Source organism: Vipera berus, assembly GCF_964194415.1.
Source record: "Vipera berus genome assembly, chromosome: 5".
In the NCBI taxonomy this organism is placed as follows: Eukaryota; Metazoa; Chordata; class Lepidosauria; order Squamata; family Viperidae; genus Vipera; species Vipera berus.
Window position 1 is genome coordinate 84,268,665 of NC_138207.1, and position 17,779 is coordinate 84,286,443.

General features: G+C 40.4%; 1 protein-coding gene across 1 annotated transcript in view; it reads right to left on the reverse strand.

Annotated features, from left to right (window-relative positions):
- The window catches only part of CDH23 (cadherin related 23), a 390,425-nt gene that overhangs the window by 324,722 nt on the left and 47,924 nt on the right, over positions 1-17,779 (reverse strand). The window contains exon 4 of the mRNA XM_081328216.1: positions 12,347-12,535. Coding sequence (XP_081184342.1) covers positions 12,347-12,535 — 189 coding nt within the window. The remainder of the gene's footprint in view (positions 1-12,346; positions 12,536-17,779) is intronic.

Here is a 17,779-nt window from a genome sequence, read left to right on the forward strand (position 1 = left end):
TGCCAGTTGTCTTCCGGGTGAGATTCAAGGTACTGGTAACGGTATTTAAAGCACTCCATGGCATGGGGCCGGAGTACCTCAGGGAACATCTGCTGCCGGCATCAAGCTCCCTGCGCCCTGTGCGTTCCCACAGAGAGGGCCTCCTCAGGGTGCCACCGATCAGAGAATGCCGATTGGTGGCCCCCAGGGGGAGATCCTTCTCTGTGGGCGCTCCGGAGCTGTGGAATCAGCTACCGGTTGAGCTCCGGATGGCGCCCGATCTTCGCTCCTTTCGTCGCGATCTCAAGACATTTCTGTTTGTACAAGCCGGCCTAGCCTGAGGGGGAGTGTTGGGGTTATTTTATTTTTCGTTTTTTAACTTTTCTGGGGGTTTTTAGTGTTGTATTTATATTGTTTTTAACTAGGGCAATTTGTTTAATCTTATTTTAATGTTTGTATTCGCTATTTTATTCTGCCCTGTGAACCGCCCTGAGTCCTCAGGGAGAAGGGCGGTATATAAATGTTATTAAATTAAAATTAAATTAATACTGTACATACAAACTTTAAATCTGAAAATACACAAAGGCAGAAGCTTGTCCACACAAGGATAAAAAATCCAGACACAAACTGAGCAATATGATATATGCCAGGGGTCCCCAACCCCTGGGCTACGGCCTATGATAGATGATAGACACCATCTATCTCCTGTCTACAACGCAGCCCTCTCAGAAGTTCCAAGAAGATTCTGCAACCAATTGCACCCTGATTCAGGTGACCCCAAGGGCACAGATAAACCCTGAAGTGGTCTCAACAGCTCTCAGGGAGAATGCTAATGACCAGATGACCACCACCCCCATCCTGCGAGAACTAATCCTTCCTCACCCCTACCATCCTGCCAGAACCGATGAAGCTTCTTGGATGAGAAGCAGAATGTCTTCCTCAAGAAAACACAGTCCAGTTGCCTTTTGAAAAAAGCACTTTTGAGATTCTGGCTATATTTGAAACCACAGTAAAATTACTCTTTTCTTTGGAATGCAGCAACTTAGTGGATCTTGGGAATGACCTATTTTCCCCCTTTCTGGAACTCTTCCCACACTCCAAGTCTTCCGACTTCTAGTTCAAAATGCCCAAGCAAGAAATCAAGAAAAAAAAAAGACGGTTTGATGGCTTTGCAGCTCCTCCTTGCAACAACCGCTCGGATTTTTAAAGGAACTACCAGACCAAAGTATGCAATGTAAAGTAATGATCTCTAGGTTTATTTTCCTTTGAGCACATGCAAGAAACTATTTTTATTTCCCTTTTTTGAGTGGTGGGTAAGGAACTATTTACATCTCCTGGACCTACAGCAACTTAGCACATAAACAGGATTCGTTGCCCCTCATTCTCAGTTTTGTGAGAAGAAAATCTCGGATTGCCTTCAAACTGATTTTGAGAGACTGGAGTTGAAGCAAAACAGCAGTGTGGCAATCCTCCTAAATAACTACCTGGGGAAGAATGTGATTGGCAGTGTACCATTAGTCAAGTTTATGAATGTACATATAAGATTCAGCATTGGCTGAGTGAAAGTTAAAGCTGCCACAGTTTCACAGCTAAGCTGAATAAGCATATCTTCCTTTCAAAAATGCATACCTGCAATTTAAGGGCGTTCAGAGCCCAAGTAATTCACTTTCATTTGGTTCACATTTTTGCTTTTTTTCCAAAGTGAACATTTTGTCTTGGGCACAAGTATTCCCCGTTTCTCTTCTGCTGGCCCCAGGCTCTCTGCTGAATTCCATCCATGCGTGCACAGACGGGATCAATCCAAGGCTGACTTGCCTTCAGCTTATCTCTGCTCCAAATGATTGATTCTCCCTCTTTAAGGATAATTTGCTGTTTAATTCCATGTACTGCAAATCCCTCTGTGAAATCTAATTCATTCCGATCGACAGCGCGCACTTTGGGGAAAGGATACTAGAGAGCGGTCTTTTATTCTTTATTATCAAGACCCCTGCCATGCTTTTACATTACTGTATATATGGATTAAAGAAAAACAAAACCATCACGTTGTGCACTTTTGAATAGTTGTGTGTTTACATGGGTACATGCATATAATCACACACATTTTACACATCAGATAATATATGTCATTGTTTACTGATTATGCTTATTGATAATGTTATGTTCTGTAGGCAAAGCTGTATTCTGGGTTTCAAGGCTGGATTTCTGACTGCTCTCTTGATGTCACCCAGATTAGTGGTCCCAATGCTAGGGCTGACTTCATTCAAGTTGTGAGTATGGGAGCAAAAGCTTTCAAGCTCTTTTAAGTAATCAGACCGTCAAATTTCCTTCTCTAAAGGAGGTACCTGGATCACATAATCCCTGTGGAAGTACTATATGAATATGAAACGGAATCAAACCACTGTGGGTACGGCATTCAGCTCAAATCCATGCTGAGCCATCATGAAGCTTACTGGGTGCCCTGGAGAAAGATGCCATTTTTCAGCCTAATCTACCTCATGGTGGTTTCATCAGGTTGCAGTAAAATTGCTCCACTTATGTTCTCCATAGCCCAAGGAATGGCAACTTGTGACCATCAGATGTTGTGTGTTCCAAACCCTATCAGACACAGCCAGCTAGTGATCAAAGGTGACAGAAACAGGAATTCAAGATTTTATGGAAGATGCCGCTATTCTTTTGGGGAAAAAAGGGTAGTATAAATGTAGTTGTACTCATAAAGACACACTTGGCTGCCCCACAACATTGTCATTGACCTGACAGTCATTGTTCCTGCCTTGACCGACAACTACAAGTACTCCTTGACTTATGACTGTAATTGAACCCAAAATTTCTGTTGCTGAGACATTTGTTAAGTGAGTTTTGTCTCATTTTATGACCTTTCTTGTCGCAGTTGTTAAGTGAATCACTGCAGTTGTTAAGTTAGTCACACGGTTGTTAAGTGGATCTGGCTTCCCCATTGAAGGTCAGAAAAAGTGATCACATGAGGTTTAATTCCATATTTTTATACACTAAAAGTATTTTAAGCTAGTAATTTCTAAGGAAAAGGTTACAGAGGAGAGAAAAAAATAATCTTGTAGCTAATAATTCAAATATTCTAATCTTACTATGATGGGGATTTTATTTATTTTTGTTATATTTTGTTCATTTATGTATTGTTTGGTTAGATTTATGTTTCACCTCTCCTCCAAGGGCCCATGACAGACAGCTTCATGGGGATGTCCTTCATATTATCCAACAACAACAACAACAGCAATAACAACAACAAACCTGTAAGTTAGACTGAGTTGAGAGAAAATGGTTGGCCCAAAATCACGCAGGGAGCTTTGGTGGCTGAAAAGGGACTAGTCCAGGGATAGGCAACCTTGGCTCTTTTATGACGCATGGACTTCAACTCCCAGAATTCCTGAGCCAGCCATGCTGAGGAGAAAGGGAGAGGTTTCCATGCTGAGCCATGCTGGCTCAGGAATTCTGGGAGTTGAAGTCCACAAGTCATGAGGGGGCCATAGTTCCCCCATGCTGGCTCAGGAATTCTGGGAGTTGAAGTCCACACGTCATAAAAGAGCCAAGGTTGCCTACCCCTGGACTAGTCCCTGGCAGCTCAACTGCTGACTTTCCTTGTGAAAATGATGGGTTGAAATTCAAGAGACTGAGTAAATTCAAGCCTAATCCAAACAGTAAATTCATAGTCTTAGAGAGGACTAAGGATATGCTTCAGAAAGCCTGTTTGATATAGTGGTTAAGGCATCAGGCTAGAAACCAGGAGAATGTGAGTCTAGTCTAGCCTAGGGACAAAGCCAGCTGGGTGGACCTTGGTCCAGTCACTCTCTTTCAGCTCTAGAAAGAAGACAATGGCAAACCACTTCTCAATTTTGGTCAATTGCTACCCATTCAGGAATTCAGTGGCTGGTTTACAACTTCAAGCAAATTTTACTGCAGGCTAATTAGCACTGGTTAAGACAACTGATTATTTTAGCTGACAGTGAAGAACTCTTAATATTTAACCAACCTGTTCAACTCTGTTTTCTGCTAGGCCAGGGGTCAGCAACCTGAAACAGTGAAAGAGCCACTCGGAACTGGTTCCCTCACAAAAGGAAAAACTGGGAGCCGCAAACAAATGTGTGCACATGCGCATACATGCAGGGTTTGACTGAAGAGTGGAGCCAAGGCGAGATAATGCACCTACCCTGCATATTTGAATTGATTGGCTGAACTTTTTTAGTCCCACTTTTTTTTTTTTGGACTGCACATGGCAGAGGACTGGGAGCCGCAAGAGACGGCTGAAAGAGCCGCATGCGGCCCCGGAGCCGCGGGTTGCAGACCTGTGTGCTAGGCATTTGAAATCTAGCTTTCTCTCCCTTATCCTGTAGCATCTCTGCTTACAAAAGTCCTTCCTCAAAGCATTATTCCTGACTGAAGACATCTGTTCTATCCTAGTATCCTGGCACATTTTAGTAACAATAGTAATATTGACAACAGCAAAAAGCAGTGGATGCTTGTGTACATAAATAGGCAAACATCTTCCAGCTGTTCTGGATCAGCTGGAATACCATTCACCTTACATCAACCCCATACAGAGAAAAGACATTGTGGCATTGTGGGGGATGACTTGAAATGTAAACACATTTCTGCAAATATACACCAAACTGAAAGGATCACCTATGCTATGGTGATCCATGCATGGAAAGGAACTCCTCCAAAGAGCTACAAGAATAGAGTTCAGATCTGATCCCCATTTCTGCAGCCCTTCAAAGGAGTTCCCGTCCTCTCAACAAGGAAGACCTTTTGCTCTGAAAGGGGTGCCTGCAAGTATGGGGGTGGGGAAATCTCATCTTTACAGCAGGTGGTAGCACCTTAGAACCTTCCCTGCTGGCTTCCCCATTAACTTTCTGGGGAAGCCAGCAGAGAATACTGCAAATGTCAATGTCAACTGCTTGTAAGTGCAAACAGGCTACCAAGCACCCAGATTGTGATCATGTGACCACGGGGTGATGGTGTAACACTTTGCAATGACTGGAAATGCTTTATGGGGCATAAAGCATCCATTCTGTGGCTTTCGTAATTCTAGACTGTTGTTAAATGGATGGTCATAAATTAATGACTACCTGTAATTTACTTCAGAAATGCTATAAAAATTGTTCTCATTTCACAATGATAACTTCTCAGATGAGTAATCCTGGCTTTCGATACATAGGCTCATTTCAGGAACCTGTGTCATTCCCATTTTCAGCATTACAGTTTCAGAAGTGCTAATACCTATTTATTTCAGAAGTGCTAATACCAATGCAGTAAAAGTGCTACACTCAATTTGCCAGCAAATTTGGAAAACTCAACAGTGGCCACAGGATTGGAAAAGATCAGTTTACATTCCAATTCCAAAGAAAGGCAGTGCCAAAGAATGTTCAAACTATCGCACCATTGCACTCATTTCTCATGCTAGTAAAGTCATGCTTAAAATCCTACAAGCTAGACTTCAGCAGTATGTGGATCGAGAACTACCAGAAGTACAGGCCGGATTTCGAAGAGGCAGAGGAACTAGAGATCAAATTGCCAACATACGCTGGATCATGGAGAAAGCTAGGGAGTTCCAGAAAAACATCTACTTCTGCTTCATTGACTATGCTAAAGCCTTTGATTGTGTGGATCATAACAAACTGTGGCAAGTTCTTAAAGAGATGGGAGTACCAGACCATCTTATTTGTCTCTTGAGAAACCTATATGCAGGCCAAGAAGCAACAGTGAGAACTGGACACGGAACCACTGATTGGTTCAAAATTGGGAAAGGAGTCCGGCAAGGCTGTATACTGTCGCCCTGCCTATTTAACTTATATGCAGAGCACATCATGAGAAAGGCAGGGTTAGATGAATCAAAAGTTGGAATTAAGATTGCCGGAAGAAATATCAACAACCTAAGATACGCAGATGATACCACTCTAATGGCAGAAAGTGAAGAAGAACTAAAGAGCCTCTTGTTGCGGGTGAAGAAGGAGAGTGCAAAACTTGGGTTGAAACTTAACATTAAGAAAACCAAGATCATGGCATCCGGCCCTCTCAATTCCTGGCAAATAGATGGGGAAGAAATGGAGGTAGTGACAGATTTTATTTTCCTGGGCTCCAAGATCACTGCAGATGGGGACTGTAGCCAAGAAATTAAAAGACGCTTGCTCCTGGGGAGGAAAGCCATGGCAAATCTAGACAGCACACTAAAAAGCAGAGACATCACCCTGTCAACAAAAGTGCGTATAGTCAAGGCTATGGTCTTCCCAGTTGCAATGTATGGCAGTGAAAGTTGGACCATAAGAAAGGCTGAGCGCCAAAGAATTGAGGCCTTTGAACTATGGTGCTGGAGAAGACTCCTGCGAGTCCCTTGGACTGCAAGGCGATCAAACCGGTCAGTCCTAGAGGAGATCAATCCTGACTGCTCTTTAGAAGGCCAGATCCTGAAATTGAAACTCAAATACTTTGGCCACCTGATGAGAAGGAAGGACTCACTGGAGAAGAGCCTAATGCTGGGAAAGATTGAGGGCAATAGAAGAAGGGGACGACAGAGAATGAGGTGGCTGGATGGAGTCACTGAAGCAGTAGGCGTGAGCTTAAATGGACTCCAGAAGATGGTAGAGGACAGGAAGGCCTGGAGGAACGTTGTCCATAGGGTCGCGATGGGTCGGACACGACTTCGCAGCTAACAACAACAACAACAACTAGGACACAGTTTGGTACGCTGACAAGCATGCTTCCATTTCCAAGGCAATTGTCTCAGTTTTACATGTCATTTGAATTTTTTGTTGTTGTTTCTTTACGAACTGGTTAAACTGCATTTGGAATGAGAGGAACACTATCCAATCATTATGATTACACCGACAAATTGCAATCACAAATAAAAGACTCCACTACACTTCATCTTCTACAAACATTCGTAAAAAAACATTCAAGTTAACTATAAATGAAACGTTTTTTTTCTTTCAAAGGACCACTTGTAATTTGATCTATGAGCTTAAAAGTTCCAACACAGAAGAAATTCAGAGGACATTCAGGGTTATATCTTACTATACATTAACTATCAATCACTTACACTAAATGAAATGTCCTTTGCATTCCTCCGTATAATATTTGAAGAACTATTTCCTTTCCTCCAAAGTTTTCCTTTGAGTCAGCTTGACTGCTGGTTACTTTATGGAAAAGTATATTCATGTTTTCTTGGTCATAGTTGGAAGAAAGTTGCCATTTCCTTTTTCTATAATTTTTTTACTCCTTAGTTTTAGCCTATAGTGCAGGTAGCTTCCTGTTCAATTACTAGCCTAGGCAATCTCTTTTTACCCTCAAAGCCAGAGAAGACCAGCCATGTGCCAAGACATGTAAAAATGCCCCATGTTTATCCAGAACTTCATTTTATTGTTTAAATAATATAAGGACATGGTTATAATATTCTCATTAACTATTAAAATGCAGGCATAAATCGACCACACAAATTTCTCAGTGTGTAGTCCCCCTAGCTCACAGGTCTGCAACCCGCGGCTCCGGAGCCGCATGCGGCTCTTTCAGCCATCTCTTGCGGCTCCCAGTCCTCTGCCATGTGCAGTCCAAAAAAAAAAGTGGGACTAAAAAAGTTCAACCAATCAATTCAAATATGCAGGGTAGGTGCATATCTCGCCTTGGCTCCACTCTTCAGTCATACCCTGTTCTGCGCATGCGCGCATGCACATATTTTTGGCGGCTCCCAGTTTTTCCTTTTGTGAGGGAACTGGTTCCGAGTGGCTCTTTTACTGTTTCAGGTTGCTGACTCCTGCCCTAGCTGATCAGTAGCTAACTTCTGTTTTTAAGATTTTGCAATGTATTACAAACATTGAAAACCTCAGAATAAAATTGTGAATGCTCTTGTGTATATAAAAAACAAACAAACCCACTCACCTGCTCTACACAGTGACAATAGAAATACTGCTGGTTTGGAAAACCATGGACCACTCACACAGGAGAACCAACAATAGCGGTGTTAATCTGGAGATAAATTTAATTTTAACAAACATTTGCAGACTTTCAAGTTTTGAAGACCTCCATCTGCTATGGTGGTTAAAAGCCAGGAAAAAAAGGGAGGAAACTTGGGGGGGGGGTGTGTTTCCAATTTGTTTTTGGCAATGGATGTCTAAGAAACCCCTTTTTCTAAAATTTTCTATTTTTCCTATCTTGGCTTTTAGATTTCATAGATCACTGGGCTCAAAACACTGTAGATTAGAAGGAAATTGGTATCACGGATACAGCCTCAGCATGGATACCGGATGTCATTATTAGATACAAAATAATCTTTTGGAAGATTAGAGTTGTACCTCTAGAGGACTGTCTAGAATCATTGTTTATCTAAATTAAACTTTAATGTGTCTATTTTTGTGTTATTGTTTCTTTCCTAGGCCTACCATTTCTTTGCTTGCTTTTTGATCAATTATAGCAATAAATAAATTACTTATTTAATTCTTGTCCCCTTTAAATTGGGTTGCATTATTCTTATTGACTTTTTATGTTTTATGTAAGCTTCTGCAGAAATACTTGCAGGCTGAAGGGCAGGCTGATGAATGCTAAAATAAAACTGAACAATCTAGGGGGTTGCTGAATATGAAATGAAGTAAATGGGCCTTTGGTTTGATTTAGGAGCAATATTATTTTGTTTTCACAGGGTTCATCTGAGGAAATTATCCCAGATAAAAGCCATTTTTTTCAGACTATGAGTTCTTCAAATTGCTACATGTACAATCTGCTTGATAAAGTGTAATGAGTTATCTGCATGTAGGTTGCTCTTGTGAATAGATGATTTCCTGTTTGTGATTATTACAAACAGGAAATGCTTCATCTGTTGGTGAACTGACAATGCTCACAAAAACCGGGTTGATCATGTGACAACCAAAACTATATACAGCACACCATGAAGGATCCACTAAAAAGAAAAATTGCCTCTTCTAACTCATGAAAGAAAATCCCTGGGGAATAAAAGTAGAGGTCTTGTGAAAAAAATCAAAATTCTTGTTATGGGAAATAACTAAGTTTTTAGGGATTACTACTGAATCCAAAGATTTACATCCATGAGTATAATAATTGAAGTGTTGGATGAGGATTGGAGAGACTTGGGTTCACATCTCTGCTTAGCTCTTTAAACATGGTTGGCTTTGGGCCAGCCATTCTCTCTTAGCCCAAAGTACTTCATAGGGTTGACGTGGGAGAAAAATGAAGGAGAATCATCTGCCAGTTGCCTTGATCTCCTGGGATAAACCTAACAAATGAATAAATTGCATTACAACTAATCTTTAAAGGTCATCTCCAAATGGGTATGATCACCGAAATGTAATCACTTAAAGGTGGCTAGAGGTTTAGATGCTGGTCTTAGGCATTGTCTGTAAATGGAATAAAGTAATAGTTTTGCAATTGATACGGTGACAATGACTTTAAATATCTGAAACATTTTCCCAATGTAAAAAAAAACCCAAAGATGGAATTTTCTTGAGGAGAAGCTATTCTTGTGGTTGACAGCTGGAGCATCCGTGTTAAATTGCTCCTTTTTTCATGAAGTATTCATAATTTCCTTGTGGCTAAATGTACATTTTAAAACAAAAATCTCATAATCTATTATACAGTTTTCCTCCTAATTAAGACATCCAGTTAAATTAAACTGAGTTTCCAGGAGCAAAATAAATTCACAAAAGGAGACAACTTTTTTTTCTAAATACTGATGAATACTGATGAAAACAACATATTATTCCAGAGCATCAGAGGATTTACATATTTTTAATTATCTCCATGTGGTTTCAGTAATTCTTTAAATTAGGAATGTGCATAGTGCTTGTGGGAACTGGTTTTTTAAATAGAAATGTTAAATCAGATTATATATAAATTCTTTATTTCAACAGATTATCTCCTTGTGACTCACAGTAAATAAAGATTTGTTTTATTTTTTGAATTATTTTTATGAAGATTTTGGGAATTAATACACTCATGGATTATTTTGCATCCTAGAAGTTCAGCTGATTTTTTTCTCCCCACTTTTTCATGTAAATTTTAGCATACAAAGTTTTTTTTCTAGCCATTCCTTTGAGGTTTTTTTAAAAAAAATTAGAGAATGGCATTTTTCTTGCATTGTATTTTAGTTGATGCCGTATTTACTGAAAAGTCTGTTTACTGGATCAATACATTGAATTTAATTAAAGTAATGAGGGGTAGCAATAGAGTCAGGAATATCCCATGAGCCAGAAACATACAAATGAAAAAATAAATCTGACTTTCCAGCCATTCTAAAGGTGACAATGCAAGAAGGTAAGAATAAGGCTAAGCTCATCTTTCCAAGTAGAAGTGGTCCACATGAAGAAAAGATAAAGGTAGGAATGGATGCAAGAGAAAACATGGATTGGAGGTATGATGCTCACTCTCCTTCTTATATAACTTCTAAAACAAAATTCTAAAGGACCCCTTTACTTGATATGAATGACATTCAAGACTGATGACCAAGTCAAATTTCTTCACTCATGTTCTGGCAACATACAATCATGGTACTGAGGCCAAAAACCCATCTTTTGGGGACTAATTATTCTGCATATTTGGAAGCAGGACATTTTGCATTCCCCAGACTTGTAGCAAGAGAGGACTTCATGATGTCAGCATACCCTTCCCCATTATTTAGGCTAGCAGATAGAGGATAGAGAAATAGATAAAACATAGAGAAAGGAAGGGAAACAGGAAGAGAAATAAACTGAAGTAGTGGCAGCTGACCCAACACTGAGTCACATAAAAACCAACAATGCTGCCATTTTGCAAAAGCACTTGATCTGCTGTCTGCTGCATTGATCCCTGTCTACTATCACCAGAATGGCAAGGGCTGCAGGAAGTAAGCCAGCAGAGGAAGTCCAAAAACCTGTTGGTTTGATCTCTGAGCTTGGCGATTTGGCTGCAAATGTTTCATCTCCATTCGGGCGGACATCTTCAGTGCGCTCTGAATTGTGCTCGTCTGTCAGAGCACTGGCCTTTAAATACATTTTAGTGTGATGTAAATTGGTGTGGGTATTTGTTTTCCTGGATGTTTCTGAGTCATGGTCTTGTTTCGGGCTGTTTGATTGGCTGGTTGTTGTTGCTGGGCCATTTCTGATACCCACAGATGTGAATTCTCACTGGACCAAAATATTCTGATATGAAGGAGAAATAAAAAGCTGTCACTCTGGCAAAGGAATAGACAGGAGAAAATTCTAGTTTTGTGCTAATGGCCTTTTATAGCACGTCTCCTTCAACCTGGACAAATCTCAAGTTTTTTGTTCAAGGGAACTTCTTGATAAAAATCACACAGAAAATAAACTTTCTTTTTTGTCAGTTTCCCAAGTGAGCACAATGCACGTTTTAACAGCTGGACAGGAGAAAAGCACATACAGTATCATCAACTTCCTAGTGATTTCTCAATGAAAGCTAACTTGTTATGCAATGAGATGTTTAAGTAGATGTTTAAGGAGCATAGATATAAAAGAATGAGAAGAACCCCAGTGGTAGGTGAAATCTCAAACATTTTCCAATTGTCACTGATTTCCACGTAGTCAGAATGTTTAATTCCAGGTGATATATCTGAATTTTTTTTTAAAGGCTTACATATGAACCAATAGAAGACTCCCAATGAAAAACCTTCCATGTTATTGCCACCAGAACAAAAAGCTGTACATTTTTATCCAAACAACCTGAGAAAGGAAAACATTTATTTGCACAAAAACTGTCACTGTATCTGCTAGGTAACATAAATGGTATCATCATCATTTTAAAGACAGAGCCATGGGTTAAAAAAATGCAGATGTTGAAAAGTACTCCAGCCATTTTCCACATTACACGGTTACTTGATGAAAGTCTAACTTAACCACAAAGTATTGATACATCATAAAAATTATTTCCATGCAATTATGGATTATATAGCAAACAACATATTACAGTTATGACAGCAAATTGTCAAAGATGCAGGAATGTGCGTACAGCAGAAGGAAATTAAAATTAGCAGAAGAGCTGAGTTTTATAAATGGCAACTATAAATAATGTTTTGTTTTTTAAAAAAAAAAATAGATCTAAATTGTTTGGAGAATTTTGTTTCATAATTCGGAAGACTTTTAAAGATATAATAAATAAATATGACTTTTAAAGATGTAATAAATCAATATGTACTAAAATCTGACTTAGACATAGCAGCTATAATGTGATTCTCTTAATAAATATAAATTAGAAAAAAATAATATGGAATGTTATTCCAATTAAATATCTTAACTATCCAGATTATCTTTATTCTATTATGTAAAATACGAAGGAAAAATGTTGGGAACAGAATTCAGGCAATCAAAAAAGAATGATTTAATCCTAATTGTTCGTGTTTTACCTCATCTTTATCCTGCGCTTGGATGAAAAGAGGAAGAGCGAAGCCTACTTGGGCCAATTCAGGAATAGCCACACTGTACTCTGAACTGTTGAATTCAGGAGCGTTGTCATTTATGTCAATAACAAGGATATTGAAGGCAGTCATCACTGTGGCATTGGAAGGTGTCCGATCATCATTTAGTTCAGTTCCCTGAATAAATAAAGTGAAAATAAAATTTCACAAAGACCTGAAGAAACCGTAGACGTCATCAGTAAATCATATTTTCTTTTAGATTTAGCTATGTTTCATATAATTAGTGCTATGTGACTAAGATCAATAGAAGCTGTGTAGAAGAAGTTAAGCAGATGATTAAGCTTAATTAAGAGAGCTTTTTAGTTCACTGTAGTGGTTATGATGCCAGAATAGAAACAAGGAGACATTGAGTTGTGCATTGTGCTCGCATTAGGCACAAAGCCTTCTGGTTGACTTCAGGTGAGTCTCTTTCACTACACCCTAGGTAGGCCAAGGGCAGAGGTAGGCAACCTTGGCTCTTTTATGACTCGTGGACTTCAACTCCCAGAATTCCTGAGCCAGCCATGCTGACTCAGGAATTTTGGGAGTTGAAGTCCATGAGTCATAAAAGAGCCAAGGTTGCCAAACCCTGGCCAAGGGCATATTCTGAAAATACTGCCAAAAATTTTGGGGGGACTTCTCAAAACCAGCTTAACAGCACAAACATTTTGAGGAAGTTTGTACTCAGTTCATTGGGGTTAATTTCTTCTTGATAATAAACTAATGTATTGAACTAACGTGTATAACTGAATGGTAACTTATTGTTAGAACTTTCTCTAGGTTACATAAAAGTACTCATGCCTTTTAAAAGTAAACATATTTTTTGTATATTATTTAGGCATTTATGTTACTTCATAACTTTATTCCTTAATGTATCTTTTTCCAAAAGTATCTAATCTTCGTTGCTAACAAAAAAATATTGGGTACTGATTGTAAGACAAAACTCTGTGATTCTGTAATACAGAAAGGAAGGCTATGCAGGTTGCATAGGCTATGTAGGTGTGTAGGTGTGTAGGTTGCAGGTGTAGAGGGCAGGGGTGGGATGATCCAGATCGCACATCCCTCCTCTGCCAGCCGAGCTATTTCAGACACAGATTGGAACTACACCCAAGTTCGGAAATAGTCACTGCTCCAGTCCTATAACCTTCAACCTGGGCAATTGAAAGGCAGCTAAGTCTCAAAGATCCAAATACGCTTCCTCAACCCCACCTCCCAACATGTTAAGGAGATGCCAGATTAGAAACCAGGAGACATTGAGTTCTGCTTTCTGCCAGCATTAGGCACAAAGCCTTCTGGATGACTTCAGGTGAGTCTCTTTCACTCAACCCTGGCTTACGGAGAGGGATTAGTGGAGGTTCCTCCTTCTGGCAGATGAACTGGAAGTGGAATCGGGGGAATTGACCAATCACTTTTCTTCCCTTGTCCCATATTAAAACCATAAGAATGGCAGCCTAATTCTGGAGTCAAGTTAGGGCTCAGCAAGTAGGACAGTGCAATTCATGCTGGCATATTTTGTCTGCTGATTCTAAGATAAGAGCATAGCAAAATTTTGCAACTTCATGGAAGATCCCACCTGGAGGGGTTGTAACCGAACAGCCATGCCAACTTCATATTGGTGTATATTCCTTCTCGAAAAGTTTTGAATTTAAAATATCCTTCTTTAACATTTGAGGGACATAACTTCCTAGGCACTTGCAGACTAACAAACAGAGAAGGCAAGAACTATTGATTAGATTTATGTGCTGCCCACCTTGTCTATGTTGTGTTAGGATTTGGAGGTGTTGTGATTCAGTGTCAGCCTATGCTCCCAGCAGCTGAGTCTGAGGAATCTGAGGAGGAGGAGGGGGGGTTTGGAGAGCCTTCAGTGTCGGAGGGAGACTCTGATGCACTGCAGGACTCTCAGCCTGGCCCCTCCAGTCATGTTCCTCATGAGGCTCAGCTGTGTGAGGAAGAGGTGTCGGACTCAGAGGAGTCACAGCTGAATCTGTTCAGAGACGCTAGAAGCAGAAGGCAATCCAGCAGAGCAGAGCAGAGAAAATCTATGAGGCAACTCAGTGAAAGGAGGAGAAGGCATTGAGAAGCCACGCCTTGGGACAGATAATAAAAGGGGAAGATGTGGGCGGTGCTGGTTGCTGAAGGCAACCGTTCGGAGACATTCAAAGAGAATCCTGGTCTGTTCTTGCTAAACTGTTTGACTCTTGTTTGATGTTTTGAATCATTTATTGAAGAAAATATTCTGCTGCTTTTTTGTTTGAAAGACTTTATCATTTTTGAACTGTAAATAAATTTGGGTTAGGTTTTTTCCCCAGCCTCTTAATTTGTCAAAAGGAACAAGGGGTTGTCCCTGTCACACAAACAGGGCCGGTCGTAGGCTGGAACAGAACAGATGGGAGAAAACCAGCTTTCATATTTAGCAAACAGGGAGAGGGAGGGGTGGGAGGAATTTTCTTCCCTATTGAAACAAAGGCTTTGTTTGTCTCAGTCAGCTTTGTCTTTAACTAAAATGAAAAAGGAATTGTGGAAAGGAGCAAGGCCTAGCAATAATAGCATATTGACCATTTAGAATTCCACTGAACGAAACTTAAGATAGGGGTCAAATGGACTAATTGCATGCCAACTTCTCTCCATGACAAAGTGTTGCCTTAGTCAGCAGACAATGGGGGTGACCATTCCTTTTTTGGAAAATGCTACACCCTCCTAATCAATGAACTTTGTAGCAGATGCCCTCTCTCCCACCTCCATCCCTTCCATCTCAGTAGAATTTATTTCACTAAGTATGTTTCCAGCTTTATATTGATTTTAATTACAGATCCGTGATGGAGGGAGGGAGGCTTGCAGAATTGAAAAAAGAGCTCTTTGGGTATTTGTTGGCTAAGCTGATTTGCTCCTCCTCTCTCTAAGTTGGCTCTTCTGAGGAGCATCAAATATTATTGGTGCCTCACAGATGACCAAAAAAGAAATCTGAAGTTAATAACGACCATTCGGTTATCATGTACCAACTGGTGGGATACGGGACTGCAGAAATTCCATCACCATCGTCAAGCACTCCATCATTTTGGGAAATATAAGGATTGTTCTAGGTTTCTTTTCTATCTAACATCAGCAGATATGAAAAAGACCCCGGAAGAGGGGAAGAAAGGTCTTACTCTTAGGAATGAGGACTGAAAAGCTATGCAACATTTTCTAATGGTTATTTTTCTTACAACTGATTTCTATTAATGATAGGTAATCCTCAACGTATGACCATAATTCAGCCCAAAATTTCTGTTGCCAAGTGAGACATTTGTTAAGCAAATTTTGCCTCATTTTATGACCTTTCTTGCCACAGTCGTTAAGTGAATCACTGCAGTTGTTAAATTAGTAACACAGTTGTTAATTGAATCTGGCTTCCCCACTGACTGCTTGTTAGAAGGCTGGAAAATGGAATCACATGAGCCCGGCCGGGACACTGCAACGGTCATAAATATGAGTCAATTGTTAAGGGCCTGAATTTTTATCACAACCAGTGCGTTTTCTTGTCATAGAATTCACTAGAATGGAGTTCCAGCACCATTTTTGACAGATTTTCCAAGTAACTTTTGAAATTGGATGTTTGGTACACGTGGACTTGAATTGCCCTGTCGAGCGTAGCAGGTCAGTGGCAAAATCATTAAAATGGTGCATGCGGGCTGCTTGTGTGTCAAGTCCAATGCATGTGTTCTGTTCCAGCCTACTACCAGCCCTGCAGAAAAGGCAGGGACAACCCCTTTACAAAAGGCAAAAGGCTGGAACTAAGCCTGCCAAATTTATTGACACAAAACAGAGCAAACTGAACAAAACACGAACCACGAAACAGGAGCTATTCAAACGGTTGCCTTCAGCAAACCAGCCCTCCTACACATTCCCCTTTTAAACAGTTCAAGGCGTGGCTTCTCTCTGCCTCCTTCCGAGGTGCCCCATTGCCTTCCTCTGTTTACTCCTGATTGACTGCCTCCTGCGTCGGGCGTCCTTGAACAGGGCCAGCTGTGGGTCATCTTCATCCACGCTGTCAGGCTCACACAGCTGGGTCTGCGTAGTAACCAGATGAGAGGGGCCTGGCTGAGAGCTCTGCGAAGCCTCAGAACTGTCCTCTGCAGGCTCTCCAAAAACCCCCTCCTCCTCCTCCTCTGAATCGTCCGACCCAACTGCCGAAACCACAGGCTGACCCTGAATCACAACAGCATGAGTACTTTATCCAGCTGCTCAGCTTCGGGCACTGCTCGGCTTGTGATTGGTCATGTGGTTGTGTGCTGAGTGCTTACTGAGGGCGATGACTGTTATGTTTCATTACACAACTGACACGTGTGCGTGTGTGTACAGTGATTGACTATATGCGAAAGGTAAATAAAAGATTAACAAGATGTGAGTTCCAGCACCACTTTTTCCTACAAAAAAAGCACTGATCACGACTATAGGGATGGTACAGCGGTCATAAGTGGGAAAAACGTTCATAAGTCCATTTTTTCAGTGGCATTGTAACTTCAAACAGTCGCTAAAGGAACTGTTGTAAGTCAAGGACTACCTGTATTAATGTCCTTAGAAGGACCAGTGCATCCTTTGTTACCCCTGTACTGCTTGTTCTTTTTGTATCACTATCATCCAACTAGACAGCATATCTATTAATTTGCTGAGTTTGTGAGTGGTGGTCAAAACCCAAGCAAGTATTTCTAGGAAACATTCAATATTGGTAAAATATATCTCATGATGGGAGTTTTGAAAGAATGTTAATATCCCATCGTGGGATAGATTCTGATATACACAAATCCATTTAGAATGGGTGAAGACTGTTGTGTCAGTAACCAGACTGGCCTGTGAAGCCTGCAGATAATGAAAACTGGGTTAATCACAAAGTACAGGTAGCCCTCAACTTATAAACATTGGTTTAATGATCACTGAAAAAAATGATTTATGACCGGTCCCTCACTTAAGATCATCATAGCATCCCCAGGGTCATGTGATTAAAATTTGGGTGCTTGCCAACCGGCATGTATTTGCAACCTTCTGGAATCAAGTGATTTGCAACCTTCAGCTTCCAACAAGCAAAGTCAATGGGGAAAATCAGATTCACTTAATGACCATGTGATTCACTTAACAACCGCAATGATTTGCTTAACAGCTACAGCATAAAAGGCTGCAAAATTGGGCACAACTCACTTAATCGCCATCTTGCTTAGCAACAGAAATTCTGGTTCCAAATTCTGTCATCATAAGTCAAGACCACCCTGTAACTGATAACTAGAAATGCCCATCTGTAGCTCAGACTCTTAACAGCTGGACATCAGACAAGAAAGCCCTTTAATTGTAGTGGACACATATGATTATAAAACTGTAATTTACTGTAATTTGTGTACAAAACATGTCGAA